This window comes from Cydia pomonella, chromosome 27, assembly GCF_033807575.1.
Source record: "Cydia pomonella isolate Wapato2018A chromosome 27, ilCydPomo1, whole genome shotgun sequence".
In the NCBI taxonomy this organism is placed as follows: domain Eukaryota; kingdom Metazoa; phylum Arthropoda; class Insecta; order Lepidoptera; family Tortricidae; genus Cydia; species Cydia pomonella.
The window spans coordinates 6,075,484-6,096,708 of NC_084729.1; the positions used below are offsets into that span (position 1 = coordinate 6,075,484).

General features: G+C 39.6%; 2 protein-coding genes and 1 long non-coding RNA gene across 3 annotated transcripts in view; all 3 read right to left on the bottom strand.

Moving 5' to 3' along the window:
- Positions 1 to 21,225, bottom strand: part of LOC133532515 (uncharacterized) — a 93,448-nt gene that overhangs the window by 56,139 nt on the left and 16,084 nt on the right. The gene's annotated exons all lie outside the window — the stretch shown is intronic.
- Positions 255 to 21,018, bottom strand: LOC133532779 (exopolyphosphatase PRUNE1). The gene is made up of 8 exons (XM_061871578.1): positions 20,860 to 21,018; positions 16,991 to 17,259; positions 15,566 to 15,733; positions 14,991 to 15,118; positions 13,019 to 13,139; positions 12,027 to 12,156; positions 1,145 to 1,288; positions 255 to 743 (listed from the first exon to the last, which is right to left on the bottom strand). Exons 1-8 carry the CDS (start codon positions 20,893 to 20,895, stop codon positions 591 to 593), a joined length of 1,149 nt encoding a protein of 382 aa, XP_061727562.1. The 5' UTR covers positions 20,896 to 21,018; the 3' UTR covers positions 255 to 590.
- Positions 7,743 to 10,155, bottom strand: LOC133532780 (uncharacterized). Its single transcript, XM_061871579.1, has 3 exons — positions 9,350 to 10,155; positions 7,952 to 9,228; positions 7,743 to 7,874 (listed from the first exon to the last, which is right to left on the bottom strand). Exons 2-3 carry the CDS (start codon positions 8,652 to 8,654, stop codon positions 7,825 to 7,827), a joined length of 753 nt encoding a protein of 250 aa, XP_061727563.1. The 5' UTR covers positions 8,655 to 9,228; positions 9,350 to 10,155; the 3' UTR covers positions 7,743 to 7,824.

Here is a 21,225-nt window from a genome sequence, read left to right on the forward strand (position 1 = left end):
TGAAAAATTAAGAGACTTGAATCGGTCCCATTTGCCTGTATAATGATAATGTGTGTTTCCGAAGCGGACAATTCAGTTACTAAAATTAAAATTAATTTTCATGGGTTTTGTAGATACGCGTTTACAGCAGGTATATACTGTTTTCTAGATACACCTAGTATGCTAGGTACCTATATTGATGATATTGATTGAAGTAATATAAGGGTACTGAAGATCTGTTGCACTTAGTGTACAAAAAAAAAATACGTTCCTCGTCGCGTTGGCTTTATGAATTTAATAAATGAATATTTATGTATTTGAATGTTTATTTCTAAAACTAGAAAAACCAAGTTATTTGCAACACCAGTACAAAATCTTCTTATTTCAGTGTATGTTTAAAATCTTATTAAGAGAAAAATCGGTGTATTCCCATTTGTACCCGCTCCACTTGACCACTGCCATACATGAGGTATGAGGGGACACATTTGAATGATTTATATGCAGCGCCTATTCCCGTCTGTTCCCGACGGTGACAAATGGGAATACACCGAAAAATCTTAATAGCTCGATTCAGAGACATCTAGCGGACAATTCGGTTACTAAAATTTAAATTAATTTTGTAAGAACGCGTTTACAGCAGGAATATACTGTTTTCTAGATGCACCTAGGTACATTTGTTTGAAGTAATATGTGTTCGGGTACTGAAGGTCTGTTGGAGTGAGTTGTAGAGATGGTGCGCTCCAATCTTGAAGAAATTGGGCAAGCTGAAACAAAAATGTTTTTAGTCAAATTATTCATTTCTCTCTTTTACTCTCACTAAGACGTAATTAGAGTGACAGAAAAAATACCCGCAATTGACAAAGTTCCATTTTAGCGGTTATAACATACGATGTTATATCGTATGATAGTTATACATTATCTATGATATACGAACTGAAATTAGTCCATTTGAATTTAAAATTAATATTATAAATATTATAGTAAATTTTCATTACGAAATATCATTTAATATTTAGCAGTCGCTTTTCGGTGAAGGAAAACATCGTGAGGAAACCGGACTAATCCCAATAAGGCCTAATTTACCCTCTGGGTTGGAAGGTCACATAGCAATGGCTTTCGTAAAAACATTGTGAACCATCGTTTCATATTACCAACCATAACTTACCTTTGCAGGCTCATTTCCACATATAGCGGTGTCTCGTTTCAATCCATTCTGTAGACTCATCCCAAGTAAGAGCGCCAGGGAGCACCCACTTGATTTAAGGGCTTCGGAGACGGCCTGTAGGGCTCCGGGTTTGGACAAGAATTCCTTTGAATTGAAAGACAAGGTAAGTTAAAATATCGTATTATACTAAAGTGTTAACACATTTAACACAGTTAACACATTCACCGTTGAGCTACGGTCATAGCCGATAACGTGGGTTTTCCGGTATGTAGCGGAAATGCTTCGTAGAGGCAAAACGACAACGTGTCGTGAGTAGCGCTGAATAGGTTAATGTTTAGCCATATACCGTACGGTGAATATGTAGATGACATTGAACGACCTTAGGTATATTTTCTTATCGTATCTAGGTGTTTTTATTGATTTCCGTTAACCTTTTGACCGCCACGGTCGGCTATGGCCGACATCTGAAAGACTTGCCAAGGACGCCAACGACGGCTACAGCCGACAGTTTCGCCAATGCAATAGGGACTAACGCGGGACTTCGTAAAGTTCAATTTCGCTTAAATAATCGTGATCGCCTGCGTCCGGGGCACGGCATGTTCCTTCGCCGTCTGGCGTTCAAAAGGTTAAGTTCAGCGTATGGACGGAGCATGCTGCTAATGTGCGATCCAAAGTAAATAGTTTTATTTTTGTACTTAGTTGAATTATCCAAACTGTTTCGACCCAAGCAGCGCTACTCGCTTATAATGGCTACGTTAATTCGCTCTTGCGATATGGACTTCTAGTCTGTGTCTTGGAGTATTGACAAGCTTGACGTCTTTCTGTCAAACTGAGCTGCTATAAGACGAAAAATATTACTTACTATTACTATTATACTAATGGGAAACTAGGCACGAACACCTCTTTGACAATCATGACGTCTTACTGAGGAGCTGGGCTACTGTAAGCCGAAAGACATTAGTTTGAAATAATGACGACCGGTCTGGCCTAGTGGGTAGTGACCCTGCCTATGAAGCTGATGGTCCCGGGTTCAAATCCTGGTAAGGGCATTTATTCGTGTGATGAGCATGGATATTTGTTCCTGAGTCATGCGTATTTTCTATGTATTTGTGGCGACAGATATTTTAATTGTTAATATATTAATAAATAATATTAATGTTATTATATTCAAACGCCATTACGGTTCCGCGCGACGCGAGCGCGGTGAACAAGAACTTGCCTTATCGCTCGGTTCGCTTCGCCGTAGATCGGCGACCCGAGCGTGCATTCGTGCGCGCTCGGAAATCCTAGTTAGTCGGCAGATATCCACTCTCGAGGCTGGACGCATGCGCTCGCGCCGCCCGAGTAACGGTTAATGCTTACGCACCGACTCGCTTACATTTGGGATTATATTCGGTTTGCGCTGCGCGCCGAATAGCGCTTATAAATTTAGTTCTTTTTATGTACGCTATCATTATGTGCTTTTTCTATCTCCTGTGCTTACTTTAAGTTTCTCTTCAACTATACTGTGCTGTGCTTTGTACTCTTATTTCTTTTCTTTGTGCTTGTGACTCTTGTGTGCCGTTATTGACAATATACATAATTAGTGTGGAAACTAGCTGGTTTTACTTCTCTCATTAGGCTAGTTCACCACATATTTAAGTATTTATAAATATTTACATATTATATATATCGTTGTCTAAGTACCCTCAACACAAGCCTTATTGAGCTTACTGTGGGACTTAGTCAATTTGTGTAATAATGTCCTATAATATTTGTAGCGGAGATTTACTCTCAGGGGGATGTAATAATAACCTCGCTACATGGATCTACACATATACAAAGCACAACATAATATAGCTACTGCACCGACCATGAATTAACACTCGATGGGCGCACAATTCCATCTCCTCTCAATCTCGTATCTCTTTGTTATGAATGTAACCTCAACACTCTCGGGGAAAATTAGAAGGGCCCCAAGTCCCGTGGCTATTATCGGTGGATGCACGGCACAACTGAATCTCCACAAGAGAACTCATCGTGCATCCCGCAGACTTGTATACTCTCCTCATGCGATGAGTACTGAGGTGGGGACCATGTGATCCCCGACGAGCCTCCACAACAACCCCTACAGCTCATCCATCAGCCTCCATAATTAACCTCCAGTAACTCAAACCGATAAACTCCAGCCACCTCACTTGTTACATTCAAACTCGAGCTACACACAAAGAATATCAATCAATTCTTCAACTCAGCTCTTTCTCAGGGTAGTCGTTAACTCAAGGTCACTGCAATATCCATATATTATATATATATATATAAATATCAGAATATAGATATGTTTCGCTTACCAAGAGTCTCCTGTACGCGATTGCACGCGCCAGACCACCTGTTACCTCCCAGCACTCAGATCGCCTTTCTCCACTTGTACCCGCCATCTTTCTCTCCCGTCTCCTATATCACTAGCCGACCTCGATCGTCAGTGTTACCAGTGAAAATTACGCTAAGAGTGACAGATATGATACATACCACAATAACAGACTTCGCGATCTCCGCGACACTCCCGAACGCGAGAAGATTATACAAGTAGCGTCATCAGCTGACGCGTCCATTCGGCTATTCGTTCTCTAGCCCAAATGGCAGCGTTCCGTCTTAGTCTTGTCACTTCCTCTGGCCGTTCTTCCGTAACACTTGGCTCTCTCACTTCTGCCTCGTATGTATCAACAGCGGGAGCTTGCTCAGTATGCGTAGGACTACCATCAGAATCTAACACAGAAATTTCTTTCTCGGTTGCCGGTTCAGTAGGAATTGTTGACTCATCAATTTCTGTCTCAGGCTTGGGTGACACTATCGTTTCTGATGCCCTTATAGGTTCCATAGTTTTAACCATCTCCATAGGTACAGTTGATGTCTCTACCATCTCGTTGTCTTGTGATGGTGGTAGTGCATAATCCGTTGGGCCGTACATATCAGACTCTAACGGATACAGATGGGCTATGGATCTCGTAAACTCTGTATTCCCAACTACCACTTTGGCTGCTCGGCATTCACCATCACGGCTTCGGATTAAACTTACGATTTTGCCAACCTTCCAATTGATTCTATTTTTGGAATCATTTTTAATCTGTACAATGTCACCGACTTCTGGAGACTTCTTTGATATCACTCGCGGTTGTTTATGAGAGTGACTGAATCTGTCCCGCAGACTTGGTAGATATTGATTGGTGAACATCTCTTTATATTCGTTAAGAATCCTCTGACCCCTTTTCCAGCCTTCAACCAAGTCGACTTTGGTATTGGTGCCCTGTGAAGTTCCCTCACCAAAATCTGGGTTTATTTCTAGACACTGACCTAGAGATAGAAAATCAGCTGGACGCAGTACTCCCTCTGGGTCGGAACCCACTACAGTCAAAGGTCTTGTGTTCAATACGGCCTCAATCTCCTTCACTACTGTATGCATTTGACCGTCTGTTAATAAATGCTTGTCAAGTGTGCGCTTCAAGCAGTGCTTTACCAGTGCAACTAATCTTTCGTAAAAGCCGCCTTGCCAGGGTGCAAGCTGCGTGATGAATTTCCACTTGATATGTTTCTCCTGGCAGTATGAATGGATTAGTACTTCACTTGTCAGCTTGAACTGTAGTGCATTGTCCGATATCAATACTTTAGGTGGTCCTCTAGCCGCCACGAACCGCCGTATCGCTAGCAAGCACTCCTCAGCCGTCAAAGCCTTGACCAACTCCAAATGTACAGCACGAACTGCTAGACATGTCATAAGACAAATCCATCGTTTTTCTCTGCCTTTATTTGTTTCCACTAATACCGGACCCAGGTAGTCTAATCCAGTAAAGGTAAATGGAGAACTATAATTAACCCTTTCACTGGGGAGTGCAGGTGGTGGTGGCAGTTTGTAAGGACCTCCAGAATACTTCTCACACTGCAAACATCTCTTCAAAGCTTTCTGTACTTGAGCTCGCCCGTGAGGGATCCAATACTTTTCGCGTAATATACTTAGCGTGTGTGGGACCCCAACATGGTAGTTGTCTCTATGCGTTTTTAGTATAATCTGGGTTGTGAAGGGTGATTTCTTCGGAATCAGAATGGGATATCTCTTATCATATGATAAATTAGCATTCGCGAACCTTCCTTTACATCTTAAGATCCCATCTTCGTCTACAAAGAGACCCAAGTTTCGTGACAAACTGGTCACCTTTCCTGAGACTTCTTCTGAAAAGAATTTACCTTGTAACTTCTTTATCTCAGTCACTGTCTCTTCACACTTTTCTTCATCAGATGGGTTTTGCACAGAATCATGAAGTGCAGTGGCTGCAGGATTATCCTCCATTTCAGAAAAGTTAGGATCATTATCTTGGTCTTCATAGCCTTTCATTGTCATCTCTGGACCATCCACCGTGTCCAGAGCCCTCCCAGCCAAGCACATTTCTTCATACCTCTGCTCCTTAGGCCAATCATTTTGGTCTTGTAGAAGAAAATCTGGACCATGGAGCCATAGATCCTGTCTATGATGCCACAATTCTGGCCTGGTAGCTACGTCTGCAGGGTTTTCTTTTGAGTTGACATAGCGCAGCTCTGCACCCAAGATGTCCTTAATTTGCTTGATCTCATTGACTCTTCTCAATACAAATGGTGGAAGTAGCCTACTTGATTTGATCCAAGCAATAACAACTTGACTATCCGTCCACAAATATATCTTGCATATATTTAGGTCTATGTGGCTTTTAACATATCTCAGAAGTCTACTTCCTATGAGATACCCTAGCAATTCAAGTCTAGGAATTTTGAGATCACTCTTGTCCTCTGCTGGAGTTATTCTGGATTTGGACATGAGAAACGAAGTTGATACTTGCTTTCCAGTTATGACGCGCAGATAAACGACTGCTGCATATGCATCCATAGATGCGTCAGTGAAGCAATGTAGTTCATACTTCGTACATTCCGACTTTGATCCACTTGCAACATGTCTTGGCAATTCTACGTTCTTAACCACTTTTAAATTCTCAATTATGTTCCTCCATGATGTCAACAAGTCTTCAGGCAGAATCTCGTCCCATTTTAACTTCCTAGTGCAGATCTCCTGAAACAAGAGTTTTCCTGGTAGCATGAGTGGTGATACAAACCCGCATGGATCATACAGACGTGCTAGCACTCTCAGGACTCCTTTCTTTGTAATACCTCTGTCTGTGATCTCACTCTCAAAAGTTTCGTTATTCAGTTTGAGCCGTAAAGTGTCATTTTCCAAATTCCATATCAAACCGAGGATCTTCATTTCACTTTCCTGTTTTGCTCTCTTTAGTTTGGGAATCTTGTCTACAAAATCTTTGTCGTTAGACATCCAGTCTCGTATGTTCATTCCTAATTCTTTAAATGAGTTTGTAGTTTGAGCATACAAATTGAGAGCCTCTTCTCTTGATTGAACGGACGTCACTAAATTGTCTACATAACATTTATCTGCTATCACAGGAAGAAGACTTTTGTTAGTCTTTGAAATGTGATATCGAATTGGTGCCGCTAAGAGAAAAGGGCTCGATATTACTCCAAAGGGCACTCTGCAGAACCTATATTGCATGATATTGTCTTCAGATAGTTCCTTTTCTAAATCTTTGACCCAGAGAAACCTGGTCACATCCCTGTCCTCTTCTTGTAAACCAACCTGAAGAAAAGCCTTTTCAACATCAGCAGTGATAGCAATTTTCCCAATTCTAAATTTCAGTATTAAACCTGTAAGGTCTTCCAGCATATTCGGACCTCTGTATAAGCACTCATTCAAGCTTTTCTCGTTTTTCAGCTTAGCTGAAGCATCGTAGACCAGCCGACCCCTTTTTCCCTTCTGTTGAACCATATGAAAAGGTAGATAGTGAACTGGATGGTCAGCAGGAATGGTAGGATCCACAATTTCTATTATGTTAGCTTCAAGTTGTTCGTTTAAGATTTTCTCATACTCTGTCATGACTTCTTTATTTGATCTTCGTATTACACCCTTTAATCTTCCAAAGGCAAGTCCAAAGTTAGTAGGCAATTTTGGTGGATACTCTATCCACGGCCACTTGACCTGATACCTTCCTTCACTGTATTTGACAGTCTTGTTAAAGTGCTGGACGGCTTCTTCCTCACATGTAGTTTTTGGAGAATCACATATCCCGATGCTCTCAAGTGACCATAAAAATTTGACATCTATGGTACGCAGAGGAAGATCTGGTTCTGTAAAAAAGTCTTGATTGATTTCATGGCACTGGCAATATGTAGCCACTGATAGAGTCTCCCCTTCCCTGCTGTTAGTAGCACTTCCTGCGAGGAACCAACCAAAATCAGAATCCACAAGAAAGGTATTATTTCCCAAATCAACACTCTTTCTGATAAATGAAAAGTATAAATCATTTCCAATCAACATATCAATGCCTTCACCGGTAGAAGCGTCATCAGCCAAGATATCTATCATTGGTGACTCTACCTTAGCCATAGGTATCTCTGCAGTGATGTATGGGACTATATTCACTCTAATCAATCTTTCAACATTACGTTTACTCACTACAGTTACTGTTGCATATGGGCATGACATTTCTCTGGGCTTCTCTGATCCAAATGTATAAATCATCAAACAATCTTCTCCATCAGGTTTGATTCGTAATAATTTTGCTATTCTATTTGTAATGTAAGATCGTTGACTTCCACAATCAAGTAAAAGCCTAATGCTCAGACTTCTCCCCTCCGTTGTCTTTACTTGGGTTACTGCTGTCTGTAAGAAATTAGATGGCTTATTTAACTGTACATTAACTGAAGTCATGTTTGAAAGAACCATATCACTATCCTTACCCCTCTGCACCTTCTGCCGGCAAAGGGCTCTATTATGCATCCTAGAGCAATGTACACATTTCCTCCTTCTGGTACACTTGGAGGCACGGTGTCCTATTTGGAAGCACACATAACACCTATCTTTAAGCTTCCCAATCCTCTCCTTATATGTGTTAAATTTGGTACAATCCTCGCTGTAATGTTCTTCATTGCAAAATATGCACATTCTCTTAGGGCGTTTCCGGTTAGGTTGAGTTGAAATTGCTTCCCTTTTCTGTTGCCATTTCCTTTTCTTTACAGCTCCAATTTGTAGTGTTGCTGTAGAAGCCGGTGTACTCATCTCCGTTATGTCACTGGACTTTACTGGAACCACAGAACTCTCCATGTTTGTAACAGCTGAACTCTCCATAGCTGTTATTACGGCATCCAAAGCCTTCCGGATTGCAGCAAAGGAATCATCGGTTGACGAAAGCCACACTTGGTATACCACTCTTGATGGAAATTTATTAAGTATGATAACTCTAAGGTAACTAGCATCCACTTTCTCCCCTAAAGCCTCTAATACCCTCAGGTGCTTCTCTATGATATTCAGAGTGCGCCTACAATCTTCGGGTGAATCCTTCGCCACAGCAAGATTTTGCAAAGCATCGTTGTGAGCATCAATGACCTTTGTAGGTTTACCAAAGCGGCTATTGAGAATGTCTACCGCAATCGGGTAATTCATGTTAGTCGTTTCCAGACCCTCAACTGCTTGTAGGGCTGGTCCCTCTAATGAGGCTAGTAAGTATGAAAGCTTTTCAACGTTGGCAATGTCCTTACTATCAACATTAGCCGCGAATTTATCCCAAAAAGTGTTCCATTTTAGGATGTCACCATTATATTTCCCTAGCTCTAATTTAGGTAGACGCGTTCTATGACCATTTTCTACTTCATGGCACTATAATTTTACCGCGACTTCTAGTTCGGTCAGGGTGTCCTCGGCTTTTATTTGCATATCCCGGCATTCATTGCAGAAATCTTCTTTTATGTCCGTCGCCCCAGACAAATATCTGTCTAAATCTGATGTGAGCGATGACAATCTATTCTTAACGTTAATTCTTATGGCAATTACCCTGTCCTTTGCAACACCAGTCTCAATGCTGTTAAGGGCCTCGGCGGCTCCCTTTAACGCTTCCGCTAGCCTTTCTAGGCGCAATTGTAATGTGGAAAGCAGAAAGTCCATTTTGAACGCAATGCGTGCTACCGATATACTTTATTTTTAAATCTTCTGTGAATCTTGCATTGTGCTTGATGCTAATCTGCAATTAAATGCGTTTACTTGAAGTCGAGTTTAAGTAGCATAAAAGTTTGTTAGTTCTTACATGAAAATGTAACTACTTTATTACTTCATAATGGAGTCGCCTTAAATCTATTACTTACAACGGTTTATATAGCAGTCCACTTCCACTCTTTGGCACTCCTTAATTAAGTAATTGCACACTTTTATTCGTTTTTACTTCTATATCAAACTTTTATCACAAATCACAATACACAAAAACGGGTAAACTTACAAAACTAATAAACCATAACCAAACCATAGACTAATTTCTAAACTTCACTCTATCTTAAATATTCTCTACACGACACGACCAATCGATCCGTCGGTCTGTCATACCGAATATCTAACCGTTCCGTACCAAACACAATAAATATTCCGTAACATAAATAATGTCCATGGGGAAAATAATATACAAGTAAATGTTTCAATATATATATTTTCCTCGTTACACAATAAAAATAATGTTGTAGTAATAAAATTAATGAGAAAACGTGCGCTGAGTGACAAATTTACTAAATAAACTTGCACATGAATTTGACCGAAAACGTAAACATTGGCGTGTTTCTGAACGTGGTCAGAGACTAAATTCAGTGTCGCTAGAGTAAAAAGCGTAATTACCGCTCCCGTATAAATTATTTTCAAACACGGTATATATTATACGGTATATTATAACACAACCTACGCAAATAAATGCTGATTAATATGAAATAAAAACAAGAATTCCTCTGTCTGCCGGTTCACCGTGTAAAAAAACTCGCGATATGCACATTCTCTTCATGGCTTGGTAATATTACTGTCTATGTGTACGCACCACAATGGGTCATAATTATCCCATGTGTACGCACCGCCATGGGCATACCCAAACCAAAAAAAAATCCAGTACCATAAGGAATGTATTTCAACATTGAGTACAACTCTCATCATTCCAAACACGTGAACCGCAACTGACAGATTTTTAAGCAACTCCACCAAAACATGTAGCGGAGATTTACTCTCAGGGGGATGTAATAATAACCTCGCTACATGGATCTACACATATACAAAGCACAACATAATATAGCTACTGCACCGACCATGAATTAACACTCGATGGGCGCACAATTCCATCTCCTCTCAATCTCGTATCTCTTTGTTATGAATGTAACCTCAACACTCTCGGGGAAAATTAGAAGGGCCCCAAGTCCCGTGGCTATTATCGGTGGATGCACGGCACAACTGAATCTCCACAAGAGAACTCATCGTGCATCCCGCAGACTTGTATACTCTCCTCATGCGATGAGTACTGAGGTGGGGACCATGTGATCCCCGACGAGCCTCCACAACAACCCCTACAGCTCATCCATCAGCCTCCATAATTAACCTCCAGTAACTCAAACCGATAAACTCCAGCCACCTCACTTGTTACATTCAAACTCGAGCTACACACAAAGAATATCAATCAATTCTTCAACTCAGCTCTTTCTCAGGGTAGTCGTTAACTCAAGGTCACTGCAATATCCATATATTATATATATATATATAAATATCAGAATATAGATATGTTTCGCTTACCAAGAGTCTCCTGTACGCGATTGCACGCGCCAGACCACCTGTTACCTCCCAGCACTCAGATCGCCTTTCTCCACTTGTACCCGCCATCTTTCTCTCCCGTCTCCTATATCACTAGCCGACCTCGATCGTCAGTGTTACCAGTGAAAATTACGCTAAGAGTGACAGATATGATACATACCACAATAACAGACTTCGCGATCTCCGCGACAATATTTATTTATTTATTTAATGTCGTGTCTAATTTCCCAATATTAGTAGAGGTAAGCTGTACTAATATTGGGAAACCAGACATGAACACATCTTTGACTATCTTGACGTCTCTCTTGACAAGCTGAGCTGTGTAAGCAGGATAAGTTGGTTCGGGATGATACTTACTTCTACTAACACCTATTGAAAAATTAGGCACGTACATTTGACAATCTTGACGTCTTTCTTGACAAGCTCAGCTGTGTAAGCGGAAGATGTTGGTTCGGGATGATGCTTACCTCTACCAATATAATATAATCATATTATAAGCCTTTTTGACAGATGCCGTTCAATACTCGTAAACTTCGTTCTTATTCCACTGTTGCTCATCTGGTTGCCAATAGTGTTGTTTCCATCTACAAATCTTAGGGCAGAATTGTATCCCAATAAATTCTTTTGGATTATACGAACATGTTAAACTACTTTTAGGGGACCTGTAATGACCATATTTTTGTAAATATTGAATTTAAAATATCTTTTGGCACACGTCACGTGACCAAACTCGAAACGTCATTGAAGATTCTGATGACGTCACAACTCTCCGATTGACACTGTTGACAGTTAGGCGATAAACAACAAATGTCAAATGTCAGTTGACAGTTCGTATCTTCTACGTATGTATAGTTATGTATGTGTAGTTATGTGTCAAACCGTAAACTGTGACGTCACACAATTTTCAAAGAGCGTTTTGGGCTCGAAAGCTTCTGTCAAAATATATTTTGTTAATTTAGCATATTTAAAGCCGTTTTAGTATAAAAGTTGAATTTTAGGGCAACTTTTAGTTAATGTAGAACGTAATACAAGCATTTCAAAAAATTGGAAACAACCCTATTGGCAAAGGCCTCCTCCAGTCTTCTCGATTCTAGTCACACCTCACCAATATTGGGAAACTAGGTAGGAACACCTCTTTAACAATCTTGTCGTGTTGATTGACAAGCTGAGCTGTGTAAGTGGGGGACGTTGGTTCGGGATGATGCTTACCTCTACCAATATTGGGAAACTAGGCACGTACACTTCTTTGACAATCTTGACGTCTTTCTTGAGGAGCTGGGCTGCTGTAAGACGGGAGACGTTGGTCCGGGCCTCTAGCAAACGTGCTAGTTCGCTTTCTCTGCAAAAATAAACATCTTAAATTTCAATTTGTGGTGAGCGCTCCGACTGAACGTCTAGCGACCATCACCAAGGAGGAATTTTGACCGAAGGGTGTCAAGTTCCGGTGGTTTCGCGGCCGGCTCCCTGATACTGGGTTGCGAAATGCATCGCAGCCACAATGTGTGTTTTTTTGTCCCTGCAAAATTGTATTTTCAGTTTGTCTGCAGGTAAGAGTACATACACACATATTTTTTGTACGAATTTTAAATTATCATTAAATCTAAACAATTAAGTGGCACTTGCACATGTGATTTTGATTTTTTTCTTGTTTGGCTCATGCCGAATGTTTTCGGGTAGACAAATCAGAAAACACGGAAGTATTTTCCTAAGAGTTCTGTCGCAAAATAGTTACTAACCCGGGAACTTCAAATTTTCGCGCAGTTACTGCCCTTGTTTTATGCTTATGTTCTATCAGTATTGAGTTATGATTCATTGCCATGGTTATTAACTGTTAATAGTATTTCGCGTCTTCCGACAAAGAAGACGAATCCACGAATTGCTGTTCCTGCCGAGGCATATATAGTGCTTTTCTCATAATTTAAACATGAACCAGCACTCAAATCGAACCTTCACATCAAAAACAATTTCCCTATTTAATTATTTTTTAAGAGTTAAAGACACAACTATTCTGCCATGCATGTTGCCGACCCTAACCCCCTCCCACCCTCGTTGAGCTCTGGCAACCTTACTCACCGGCAGGAACACAACACTATGAGTAGGGTCTAGTGTTATTTGGCTGCGGTTTTCTGTAAGGTGGAGGTACTTCCCCAGTTGGGCTCTGCTCTAGATCTGGTATTTTATTATTCTGTAAATATTATTACCTCACAGACTCTGGGTTGTCTAATTTCAAAACCCCTTCCAGGAATGTCACTATTTCCACGTCATGTGGCGTTCCCTTCTTCACTTCTTTGGAAAAGTTCACCGTGTCTAGGATGATGGTGGCTGAAACCGAAAGACAAAGGTAAGGTAAGGTCACAGCATTGAATTTTTGTTTTTGGTACAAGCTTTTATCGCTGACTGTACTTTTCTTTCCACAGGCAACTAACACTCAGCGAGAAAAATCTAACACCCTAAACACAATTAGGTTGCGTTGTTTTATCACAGAGGTCCTATGGCCACCTCCTGTCTCCATCATCCGATCAGCTCGATGGTACCATAATATTGCATTGCCACCCGACATACATATGAATGATATTGTACATACCATATTCTATGTAATAAATGTATGATTTAAAGTGTGGCAGTGCCACTATTGACGTCATAAATTTATAGGAATTTGACATTTATTGGTTTTCTAACTCTAGGTACCGCTCATTAAGTGACGATATGTCTGGCCTAGTGGGTAGTGACCCTGCCTATGAAGCCGATGGTCCCGGGTTCAAATCCTGGTAAGGGCATTCGTGTGATGAGCACGGATATTTGTTCCTGAGTCATGGGTGTTTTCTATGTATTTATAAATGTTTATATACTTATTATATATATATCGTTGTAAACCACAAGCCTTATTGAGCTTACTGTGGGACTTAGTCAATTTGTGTAATAATGTCCTATAATATTTATTGATTATATTATATTAGCTTGTAAAGTATATTAGAGTAATTCCGAATACTTCAGATTGTCGGGTAAGTCTGAAAATTACCCATAGTTTTATCATATTAGAGTGCATTTACAATTAGGGACGTCATGAATTTGCATTCTTCACATTCGCGAATGCGAAACCGAATGTTCAGGATGCGAATGCGAATACAAATGTTAGGGAATATGTCTGACAGACTAAATTACAGATTATAACTAAAACAATAAAAAGCACAAGTCGAATTATCAAGCACACATCGTCCACAACAAGACGCGGATTAACCTCCCCACATCGGTGGGAAGCGACCCGCCCCAGTCGCCATAGCCGAAATGCGGAAGCGGCCTCTCATACCTCCCTTCCAGGGAGGTATCGAATGACATCCATCATCAATTTCAGAAATCACAAACAACCCGATAGGTAAAAATCTATTTTTCAAAATGCACTTGAAAACAGTTTGCGCGCACTGCTCAAGCGCAGGTTGACGAGAGCGACCGGCGCGGGCGAGACATTCGCATTTGAAGAACATTTGCTTCATGTGATACTTTTTTTTTTTTTTTTTTTAATTTATTGAATAAACAAATAATTTACAGTCTAGAATTTAATACAAGACCCATCGTAGGCAAAACCTTGAGGAGGTTTGTGTGCCGATGGGGAGTTCAGAGAACAATACATATATTAATGTCTTATGTCTAATTTAAAAAAAAAGAAAACATTGTAGGATTCTTAGTATAAGTAGCTTGTGTCGTTTGATGTCAATAAGTGCGTTTTAATTACATTTTTTATATGTTTACCATTTAAGTACTTTACACGAACATCTTCTGGCAAATCGTTTAATATTTTAGGTAATATATATGTATACAGCCTAGTGCCATATATGTTATTATATTTGGGTTTACAATATTTGTTTTGTCTCTGTAGACTTCTTAGTTTTGTACATCTTTTTTTTACTTTTAGTTTAGTAACATAGTGATATTCTTCAGTTAGTATGGCTAGTTTACACTTATTTTGAACCGGAAGTACATTACAGTATTGGAAAAGTTGTGCATATTCTGTTTCGTATTTCTTTTTGATATGCTTAGGTACAAGTGTCTTCAATAATCTTATTTGTAATAATACGAATGCGAATGTCTAAAATGATGTGAATATTCGTGTTAATGAATGCTAATATTATTGACATCCCTTTACAGTGCGCATAATATCTTAGAGTACCTACTTACAGTGGAGCAGCTGTGTGCATAGTGGATGTGTTTCGAAGAATTCGATCTTTTTTGCCATCACCGCTGACATGTCTATGATTCTTTGAGCTACCAACGTGCAGCACGATCCCACTGTTTCTATAGTAGACCTGCAAATAAGTGGGTACAATCGCACCTCGTACCTACCAGAGGCATGAGGTCATGACACAAAACACGGACATTTTAAAAGGGGTACAATAGACCGCGAGCCAGGAACAGATTTCCATGACCAATTGCCTCCCGGGCGAAAATTCGTAAACCTAGTTATAGTTAGAAAAAAATACATATAGTTAGAAATTCCTTCCTTCAAACCTTCAAGAAAAGAGCGTACTCCCATCTTAAATCCAGCAATGCACTTACAACCCCTCTAGTGTTGCAGGTGTCCATGGGCGGCGGTGGTCGGTTACCATCAGGTGATCCGTCTGCTAGTTTGCCTCCTCTACCATAAAAAAAAATTGTTCTCTTGGAGCAGGGGGGACAGCTGGCGTCGGCCATGAATCTGGCCTTGGGCACACTTGGTAATTTCTTTAGTATTATGATATCTATTTAACAAATACCTTGTATCATCTCTGTAGGTCCACTCCGTTTTATCTATGGGTCTATGGTCTATGATCTCGGTCACATAAGGAGCCAGGAACTTGTCCTTGATTGCTAGAGTATGATGATCTACTAACACCACATTGGTCTTCGTTTTCGTAATTAATTCTTGGAGATCGTAGTCATTTCTGGAAAGAGTGGATTTGAAATTACTTAATATTTTGTGTTGGATTTAATACTTGCATATGTGAAAAATCTTTTGATTTGATGTGATGGTAAAGTAGGGACCCCAAACACGAAGAATGTCGTACATTAACCCGCCTGTTTCTATCTCTATCGCCCGTGTCCATGATGCCGGCGGTCAATGCCACTGCGCGAGCGGGACAACAATATAATTACGCGCGTGCAATAAAGGCAGGAACAGGTGGGTCAATATAAGAAATTCAACGTGCTTAGCATCCTTACTTTAGCTAGGTGGTATTCCATTTGTCCATCTTGGTCCAATGCGTATTTACGTCTCACATTTTCCTTAATGAGAGAATGAGATGTAATGCACATTTCAGATCAGCCTTTTATCGCCCCTGCTGAGCATAGGCCTCTCTTCGAGTACGCCACTTATCCCGGTCCTGAGCTAATCTCATCCAGAAGTGATCCGCAATCTTCCGAATGTCGTCCACCCAACGAGCCAACGGACGCCAGACACTCCTTTCGTCTGAAAGCGGCCACCATTCCGTTAACATTTTGGCCTACCGGCCATCACTCTGCCTGGCAACATGTCCCGCCCAGCTCCATTTTAATTTGGTAATGACGTGTCCGACGTCTTGCACCTTGGTGCGACAGCGGATCTCGACATTCCTCGGTCTTGAAGTTTGACGCCGAGCATAGCGCGTCATATGGCTCTCTGTCATGTGTATCTTTCATCCCTCTCTCTCCTTAGTGACCGGCCATGTACATTTGACAGATGGAATACCACCCTAAGAGGTAAGGTGTGCGGATTTCTGAAACTTGTGGGTTCGAACCCCGACTCGAACTAACGTTTCTCGGAATCAAGTAGAGATTAATGGCGTTATTCATAAACGCGTTACTGGCCTGAATTAGCTATGAATCGTTTGTCTTTCGGCGGGTCTACACAGAGCGAGCATACGCGCGAGGCAATTTCCTCACGCATAAAACGGCCAGTGTAGACGTGCCTCGGCCGAGGCGGCGCGGGCGTTTTCCTCGCCTGAGTGCGCCGCGTTGTATCTGCCATTTTGACTTATGTATATGTAAGAAAGGGATGAAATATAATTTAACTAAATCTGACCCATAAAGTTTTATGAATAAGGGGGTTAATCACCAAACCAAGGCATTGGAAATAGCCAGGACAATGATAGAAAGTTGATAATGCCACAATTTAATTTAAAACCACTATAATTCTTTTGTAAGTAATTTTGATGCCTACTCACCTAAATACCAACATTTCCTTACTAACCCCACTCTCCCTCAAACAAAACTCCACCTCAGTTTTAAGCTCAAAATCTTCCCTATCCACATTAAGGACCGGCGCACACAACAAGTCTTTAGCCCCCGGAGTAGGTCGTGTACACACGGTACATTTGATCTGGCTGTGTCGCCAGCTCAAAAAACTGGCATAGACTAGAGCGGACACCGCTGAGTCTAGGTCGCAACTCTCGTTGCCTATGACTAGGCTTAGGGCGGCATAGTTTTCTGATTTCTGAAAATTGTTAAAAAAAATTAATGATAATGAAGCTTGGTGTCTTTAGTCTGTGGTTTTTTGCACTGGCAACCAGCAAGTTTGATAAATAACAAAAAAACGCCTATTTCAATGAACTATGTATCAAAAAGGGGTAAGGTGAGGTTTTTTATATGTCCAATTTAATGACGGTCTATCCATCGCGATACATCGGACTGCCGATTTTTTAATTCACAATAACATCTAAACTACCATCTGAGAAATTTTTAATTGAAAGTCAGCTAATTTTTTTACGTGTTTGGGTGGCTGTAATTCCTCAACCCACCAACGGAGCGGCAGCTGACGTCCACGAGGGTTAATTACACATCGCTTTAAACCACTTTACGAGCTTTCGCTATTGATCATGAAAATCTATTACTGGTCCGCGGTCTATTAGGGGGTTGTGAAACTTTTGTTTGATTTTTTTTATACATTGACCAAGTAGCGTACACTAATATTTTGTATCACACTCACCGAAATATTAACATATCTTTACTAATTCCACATTCATTTAAACAGGATTCCACTTCAGTTTTCAATTCAAAATCTTCCCTATGCACATTCAGTACTGGTACAAAAATCTGCTCCTTATGTCCAATTTTATCAGCTCTCTTACATATACCACACTTCAATTGACCTAGTTGCCAGTGCAAAAACTTGGAATAGACTATAGAAGATACTGCCGAATCTAAGTTGCAGCTTTCATTGCCTATGGTTAGGTTTAAAGTGGAATAGTAGGCAGATCTCTGAAAGTTTCATTTATTTATTTATATACAATTAATACTTACAGTTCAACCTTACATGCTAATTGGTAAGTGTAAAAGTAGCATTCCACGGGCTGTCCCGTACGGACGCATTTTATTTCCTGTGTTGCGACTTAAAGCAGGCGATTATTTTTCTGTGCATATTTGTGACCATTAGTCACAGAAAAGGAAACTTTTGTACCTGCAAATCTTCAGAAAAATTGCGTATGTACGGGACAGCAGTAGACAATGGCATGGACTGCTCCAAACGCTGCGTGTAACTACCACATAAAATATTATAAAAAGTGTTTTATAAGTTTACTAGATTCTGGCCGCGACCTCATCTGCATAGAATTAGTATTAGGTCACTCATTACCTAGGAAATTGGCGTTTTGTATGGAGAACTTTAACGAAATTCGATTTTTCATACAATGAATTTTGCGGATTATTTTGTGATGGCATTTTCGAACCAAACAAATTTTTGCCAGTAATCTGAGACACGTTTAAGGCACATTTACTAAGGTCCGACCGAGATCTCGGTCTCGGTCTCGGTCTCGGCATTCTCGGCCAAAAATCGGGCCGAGATCTCGGTCTCGGCTCTCGGCCAAAATGGGCCGAGATTCTTGCCGAGACCGAGAATAAGCAATGAGTTATCATTGGTGAATTTGAATTTTCCGCGCACGAGCCCCGGGGTCTAAGCCACTCGTTGGTTGCATCGCCCGGTTGGTGTGACGTTTTTTGTGATTTAAATTGGTTTCATAGCCACATTTGAAGCCAATTACTTATCAAATACTAAGTGTTGGGATCGGATAGGCGCGGTTGCAAGTAATGACTTGTTCAATTTGGTTTTTTTCGTTTTGTGGTAGTTGTTATTGATGAATAAATGGGTGTATATTGTTATCGGGATGTAACTTAGGTTAACTTGTTGTGAGTGGAGGATGACACTGGATATTTTGATACTAAATATATTTGTGTCAAAGGGAAAAAGCAAAGCAGTAGGTAAGTACAAAACGACACCTGTGGCGGATATTTTGGGTTACAATACTTACAATATAGAACTCTTTATTTTGATTATTGTTATTTTACCTCTTTTTGTGCACATCCGTACTGAAAAACCGGCCAAGTGCGTGTCGGACCACGCATAATGGAAGGTTCCGTACCTTCATATAATACAAAAAAGCCGTACAAGCAAAAGAGCGTATGTAAGTGGCACTTTTGTCGTTTTAATAAGAAGATCAGTTTTTTTATAACTCTTCCAAATTCAAAATAATTTTCCTGAAAAATTATTTGCTTATTTAGAATTTTTTTAATGGTTTTGCTCTCCCGGTTCAAAAGTTAGAGGGGATTACACTTTTTTTTTTTAAATCGATTGTTTTCTAAAGTATTTATTTAATAAAAAAAAACGTTTTAGCAACCTTTCTGTATTTTTCTACTATAGACCTATCTAATGATGAGCCACATGTTTTTTTTTTTACTTTTTGTTACATTTATACGGAGTATATATTTGAAAATATATTTTACATTATTTTTTTCGAAACTAAGAAGCGACTTACATAATACATCTACACCTACGTTCCAACTTTGGTTATAAAATATACCGTATAGTTTTTGAGTAAAATGGCTGTGACATACGCACAGACCGACAGACATGGGACATGACGTAACTACAAGGGTTCGATTTTTGCCATTATGGCTACAGAACCCTAAAAATAATGTTTAATAGCGCTAGGAATTGATTATGATAACTTTTTTCTGATAAATCGTCGAATTTCGATTATAAAAAAATTTTTAGTGCAAAATTCGTATTTTTTCTCTAATTTATAAATTCTCGGTCTCGGTCTCGGTCTCGGCCGAGAATCCCAATGAATCTCGGTCTCGGTCTCGGTCTCGGCCGAGACAAAAAAAGTGTTCTCGGTCGGACCTTAACATTTACTATCTCATATTTTTTTTTAAATCTGTCCCGTCAGAAAAATATAAGTCTTTTAAATACTCAAGCCGTCAGCACATGAAAAGAGCTGTTTTCAGGGTGGTATTCTGAATACATAAAAAAATAAAAGTAGCAAATAATTGTATGTAAAATCGTTGTTACATAGCGCACTAATGAAATTAAAACATACTTCGAAGTTACTATTAAAATAAATAAACTATGACATGACTAATACTTATGAACAAAAACGCCAATTTCATAGGTAATGACCCAATATATACATACGACGGGTCTGATCTTGTGAGTAGTGACCCTGCATATGAAGCTGATGGTCCCGGGTTCCAATTACACAGATATTTGTTCCTGAGTCATGGGTCTTTTCTATGTATATAAGTATGTATTTATCTATATATGTATGTATATCGCTTAGTTTGGGGCTAGGTCGATCTTAGATATTTTTTTTACTTCCATAATAAATTCTACCACCCTTTTCACCTATTAAAGCATAGTTTTTTGGATGAAACTATACTATACACAAAATTTTATCGAAATCAGTTCAGAGGTTCAAGAAGCGGTAAAGTGCAGTAACAGACAGAGAGACTTACTTTCACATTAATAAATATTAGTATAGATTTTGGTTAAATTTATAGAATTAAAAAATAGCTTGGAATAAATTTCACTCACATTTTTAACTAAATCGTTAGCTTCCATTTAGAGTACGCAATTTATTATATATTCTAATATTTGTGCCCATATAAAACAAAGCACCTAAGATACATATACTCACCTCTTAAATATGGAATTTTGCATAAATTTTTTAACAAGAAACTAATTTCAAACAGCATTTAATTGTATAAACTTGAAAGTCTACAATTCATATAATTTTTCGCAAAATAATGATTATATATTTACCAGATTTGAAACAGTCGTCGATAAGTATTCTTCCATCGTGACGGTCCACTAACTATAGCAACAATCAGTTTTATTTGGGATTAAAAAGGAATCAAAATTGTGTATTGTGAATATATACTATGTGTACCCAATGAACAAGTTTACAGCTGAGTTTGACATTGACAGATTTTTTTTTTATTACGAGCATTGGCAACTAGGCCATCAGCTCAAGCATCAAATACAAAAGTAACAGAAGTACTTATAACTAATTCACATAAAAATGAGACACGAATCTAATAGTTACACGAGATATTTACAATATTTACAAACTACCTATAGTATGAGTAACAAATTGATAGATTACAGGATATAATTGTGGATATTTCA